Source organism: Falco biarmicus, chromosome 12 (assembly GCF_023638135.1).
Source record: "Falco biarmicus isolate bFalBia1 chromosome 12, bFalBia1.pri, whole genome shotgun sequence".
Classification (NCBI taxonomy): Eukaryota; Metazoa; Chordata; class Aves; order Falconiformes; family Falconidae; genus Falco; species Falco biarmicus.
Window position 1 is genome coordinate 6,756,686 of NC_079299.1, and position 6,000 is coordinate 6,762,685.

Here is a 6,000-nt window from a genome sequence, read left to right on the forward strand (position 1 = left end):
ATTCATCAAGCTTTAATCTGATTTTAGTTTTAGTCATGTAATTATCCAATACTCTCAGAGAACTGAATTAATGACTCATTAAAGGACAGCACTGAACTTCAATACATGAAAGAAAATTCAAGCTTGACCACAAATCTGTAAGGAAATTACTTTCTTTTCAAGACAGGCTCTTAAAGCATTGTGATGAAGTTAAATTGAGAGGACTGGCAGCCTTTACTGAAGACAAGCACAGGTTCAAGTGAACTCATATATCTCTTTACTGTTTCAGGTGAGACAGCTATCCTCCAAACTAAAATTACAGAAACAATAAGACACTGATACACAGAAAACATTGATAGACTAGCACCTGGTTTGTGACCGAAGTGCTTTACTCAACTGAATCTGCTATCAATCCATGCTTTAAATTATTCTCTTGTGTACTTTTCTTGTATCTTTAAAATTAAGGTTCTACAATTTATCAATAATTAGGCCAGGAATTTTGTGAGGAAGCCTAAGTGAGTCAGATACCAAATATTAACCAAATACATAACTCTTGGAGAGCTTTAGAATTTTTTACCTAAGCTACTGCAACTTGAGTACTAATAAAATCTGGTCCACAGCGACAAATAACAGAAATTGCAACATCTCGTATGTACATAGCACCTTCTGTCAGAAAGCAAAGGCATTTTAGGGATAGATGTTAAATAACATTACATGCAGTACTTGGAGTTTAGTTCTATTACCCACACTTAGTAAATGAGAAAACAAGGCACAGATAGTTCAAGCTGTCTGCTAAACACAATACACAAAGCCAACAGCAGAAACAGCACTGAATAGGAGCATAGGGCTCCTTCCCCTGGTGTTTGCAAAAAAGGATGCTTTAATTTAAAACTAAAAGTCAACCTCAGCCTATATTACTCTGTTCAGTCACTGCCTCCCACTGTTTTAACAGTTACAAGTTCACAGGTATACTTAAAATCAAGCCAAACTCATATTGAGGCAGTTATCAGGATTAATACTAACTGCACACTTCAAAAGGGAGGAAGGTATAACCAAAAACACAAAGAAAAAAAGCAAAAAATTTCCATACTCTGCTGCTTTATTCTTCTTATGCTTAATTCAAGTTAACTGTCACCAATTTCAGTGTACACAACTTTTCTTGTGCCAGAGAGTTGCTCCCAGATTCATATGAATTCACAATTACATCTGAATACTCCAAAGCATTCTATTTGGTACAGCTTCTTAGGCTGGTAGCATTAATTTTTTCATTGGCATGATACTCCTAATACTTTCTGGCAATCCTTAAGTACTACCAGCTATGAAGCAGTCCCACACATTCAAAGATACACTGGCATGAGTTCAAAAAAAGATGACCCACCACTGATGCTTTTTTTTTTTTTTTTTTACAGTAATGTTCTTGGTATTTATGAATTGGTTTACTGTGGAACATGTAACAATGGAACACTTTGAAAAGCTCTTTTCTTACAGCTTTCCTTAAAATAACAAATTACAAAGCAGATAATTTAACCTTAAATTATTTTAAAAGGGAAGGACTCAAATTACCCAAAACCAATGTATTTGAAGAGCATAATAGTGCTGCAGACTTTACACAAACATGTCACATTTTAGGTGATGACAAATAAACCACAATTTGGTCAACTTCAGACACAACTCAGTGGAGCTATATTAGAAATGAAGGTGGTATGTCAAATCTTGTTGGGAGTTCAAACAGACTTGACATAGCTATGTTATATGTTAACAGGAAGCTAAATCTTAGCTCAAGGTAGTTTAGGAATGGAGTAAAACTGACTAGTAAAAAGATGCTAATAGAGAAGAACAAGAGCTGAGGACAGCAAAACAAAACATCTGTGATTATTAGTAGTAAGACCACATACTCTTCTTGAGTTTACATCATGATCAGGTGAGGATATAAAATTATGTAGTTAGTAGACCAAATTCTTCCGTTAGTTGTATCATGCAACTGCACCAAAATACGCTCAGCTGCATTAGTCCAGATGAGACAACACCTTGGCCAAAACACACTGAAAAGATACCTCAGCTAGTAAACCAAACGAAGCACTATTCTAACTGCATTTCTGCAACAGGAGTCACATGCAGTATATATCTAATTGTACTGAGGTGTCTCTCTGTAGTACTTTTTGCCCACAAGTGATATTCATTCCCCAAAGTATCCTCAACATTTTGACGCTCACTAACTTCATTTGAAGACAGTCTCATTTAGCTGATACACATTCAGCTAATATGGCTTCAACTATAACCAACTTGACCAAACTGTATACTTAGGAGAATTCAAACTCAGAGAAAAGTTTTAGGCCCCAGATGGATAAGATTTTCAGAATTTTGAAAGGACTAATACACAGTGTTACATGAAGTTTACTCTGAACACCAAAAGAGCTGGTTTTGAAACTGCCTATATAATGCTATAATGAGAATAAACCCCAGAGCCTGGTTAGAAGAAACCAAACAGAAAGGTCACCATCCTCTACTCAGTTCTCTAGTACTTTTCCACAACAGTGGCATGAAAACATCCACTTCTACGTGATGTTATTAATACTGTGTCATTACAGATAGAGGTTGATGTGGTCACTGAACAACCCAAATGCTTAAAAAATTCCTGTACCACAGAGTAGTATTGGTACTATGTAATACATGGAGAATTCAATTTTTCAGCCCTTTTCTTTCATTTAATAGATATGAGTAAAATTACAGCAAAAATACGTTAAGATAAATCTTGTGTACAGTTTAAACAGAAGTTTCTGTCAGTGTCTAATTTTGGGGGAAGGGAGGGGAGTTATGATAGACACCACTGGCAACGTATATAAGATCTCTCAACGGCAGGAAAAAGAATTATTACATGTTTCAGATGTCTGAAGAAGTTCCTGTATTCTATTTATAATTCCTTTAAAATGTTCTGGCCGACTTCATTCTGCCCGCAAAGAATACAGGGCACAGGAACGTATAGAGAGCCTTTAACTTCTTACAGGAAAGGCATAAGAAAAGCACAGTTTCCAAAAATAAAAATCCTCATTTCACCCTCTTCTTTTGTTTTGGTTTCACAGTTTTTACTGAACCTATTACATCATTAATGAAAACTGTAATTCATCTGACTTCCCAGCAGGAAGAAAATGAGATTTTATTTGATCCACTGTTAATTCATTCCAGATAACTGCCCAAATCTCAGCCAGCTTCAGGTTAGAACAATATCAAGTCCAAATGCCACAGTTTTTTCTTGTCCTTTAAAATAATATACAAAATATAAATTCTCATTCAGTCTTAGAACATCAGAAATCTTTCAAAGTGATGGGACATTCAGATTTATCAACAACTTATTCTTAGTAACCCAATGTGTGTTTAAAAAGAAAAAAAAACAACACAAAAACACTTAAACCCCAGGAAAATATAATTACTAAAATCCTTCACTGCCCTTATGAGGGCCTATTTAAAACATATCTACTGTCCCTCACAAGTACATTACAGTGAAAAAAATCAGGTCATGAGGAAGGAGTAGGAGTTTTGTTTCTTGGGAAGATTTTCACAGTGAGATGTTTAAGGTAAAAGAAACTCCTATGACTCAGTACATAAGCTACATGTTAGACTACATTTTAGAAGAAATAAGATTATAACAATTCTTACGGAAAGGTTAATAAAAACCCTTGTGTTTTGTATATGTTGGTAATGGGTATGCTTAAACGTTTATTCCAGCAGGGTCTTAAATCTGTTGTTCTATGACCTTCACAAACCATGTATTTTAATAGAATTGTTATCCATTTATAAGAAAAGCCAGTACCAATTCTTGCTCTGTTACAATAGAACAGCATTTCCACCCATTTTCAATTTCAACTCCTCAACAATTTATCACCATATATAAGAAACACGCACCATAAACATAAGCCTACTGGCAAAAGGTCTCCTTTCCTAGTTGCCGCTTATGGAGCTCCAGAACTAAGGGATTGCTCTCCATGAGTTTACAAACTGAAAGTTGAAAAATATTTCACTAAACTTGCAGTAACTACATTGATTTCACAGGATCACAGAATGCTCACGACTGGAAGGTACCTCTGGAGATCATCTAGCCCAACTCCCTGGTAAAGCAGGTTCACCTAGAGCAGGTAATTTTTATTTGTAGCAAATCCAGCAAATTAATCTTCTATAAGTACTATATGTCTTCAGAGAACAACTTCATTCGAGAAAAGAGACAACACAACAACAGACTTCAAATGCATTTTAAAAAAATCATTAAAATTGTGATAGCAATGAAGGAAGTAACTGTTCAATTTATAGCGAGTGATTCAGAGTAGAATACACTTCTAAGTCCAAACCCTTTGAAGAAGCTGAAGAATTCTCATTTTTGGGGACCTAAAGGTTTGGGGAAGAGGAGGCAAGAAAACATGAGTAATGGTCTAAATTTTACTATTCCTTTTTCCAGAGAACAGGAGCACAGCAGTTGACTGCTAGAGGCTCTTTTCAGCCTTGCAGTACTTGATATCACTAAGTACTTGACATTACCATCACACTTTTGTGGTTTCATTAATAAGAAAAAAAATTATAACTGCACCATTAAGAGTTCAAAATGATTTTATTTCAAAATATTCTCACAGCACAGTGATCTGTTTCATATTTCCAATACACTTAGATACAACTGAGCTAGCTGCTTTACTCTTGCTTTAATAAAAATAAAATGCTGTATTTCCCTTACTTGTTAGTCAAAGGAGTGGGTTTTTTTAATCTTACTCCATCAGGTATCTGCAGGAGCATTCGTGAGACTTGCTCTATTTTTCAGCTTATCCTGTTCCACCCTGAACGTTCACAGCATTGTTATGTGTGTAGCATACACACACAGCATAAAGAATTCCAACATATGTAACTGTTTAGAAGAATTGCAAATTATGCACAATAATTGCACTACTGTGGAAATAAAACACCTTCCAAGTTACATGCTTATGCCTACCACAGCAAGGATGAGCACCACAGCTTTTGAGTGAGATTAGTAAAGGTGGACTCTAATACCCAGTTCATGCATTAGAAGGATGAGGAAGTTTCACATTCAAATCTGACTTTTTAAAAAGTTATTAACACAGTACTTATTGAAGGAAAAACCTACCTGCTTCATCAAGTATGGGGTGGTTTCTCCTTCAAAATGCCCTCTTCTCAGACAAGAAAAACAGTTGTTCTTACCTCGAAGATCTCATGTTTTAGCACAGTCAGTGATGGTCTCACGAGTAGCTTGTACTCATGTACCTTTTTTTACCTCAGCCACAGCGCAGAGTGGTCCCCACAAGCCTGGATGGGCTAGGGCAGCATTCAGGCTGCAAGCGCTTCCCGCAAGAGCGGACGGTCAGGTTTATTTTTATAAGCTATCACAGAAGCCGTTGGTCTTTACGCTTGCTAAATAAAATAAACCGGGCAGAGGTTTCGCGACGCGGTCTGCCCGTCCTGGCGGGGCGGGGCGGCCGGCGGGGGAAGCGCGGGAAGCGCCGTTCCCGCCGCGGGACGCCGGCGGTGGAGGCTTCGCCTCTGCTTCCCGCCCCTCTCCCCGCACTGCCCGACCCCCGACCCCCAAGGGCTGAGGCCGTGTTCAACGGTCCCCGCGGGCGGCGGAGTGGCCCGGGGGGCCGGGGTACTCACATGCCAGATGGCGAAGAAGATGAGGGCCGCGCAGAGGACCAGCGACAGCATGTAGCAGAAGGCGGCGAAGGTGAAGGCCATGGTGGGGAGAGACCTCCGCGCCCCCCGGGAGGTCCCGGCGGGCGACCGGGAGCACAGCGACACCCGAAATCCCAGCGGGGAGAACGGCAAAGCGCCCGCGCTGCCTCACGGCGGAGGGGAGTGTCTCAGGCGGTCAGAGCCGGGACGGGCGGGCAGCGAGGCCGGGCGGCCGCCGCGCCCCTCACAACCGCTCTCCTCACTCCGCCGAGCCCGTCCCGACCCCCGCAGCGTCGGCAGCGCCTCTGCCGCACGGCCCCTCCGCCCTCCCCTCCGCGGTGAGGCTTGGCGGTGGGC

At 40.0% G+C, this 6,000-nt stretch overlaps 1 protein-coding gene across 1 annotated transcript in view; it reads right to left on the minus strand.

Annotated features, from left to right (window-relative positions):
• The window catches only part of CNIH3 (cornichon family AMPA receptor auxiliary protein 3), a 47,145-nt gene extending 41,386 nt beyond the window's left edge, over positions 1–5,759 (minus strand). Inside the window, exon 1 of the mRNA XM_056357842.1 lies at positions 5,626–5,759. Coding sequence (XP_056213817.1) covers positions 5,626–5,706 — 81 coding nt within the window. The 5' untranslated portion in view covers positions 5,707–5,759. The remainder of the gene's footprint in view (positions 1–5,625) is intronic.
• Positions 5,760–6,000: the final 241 nt, after the last annotated feature.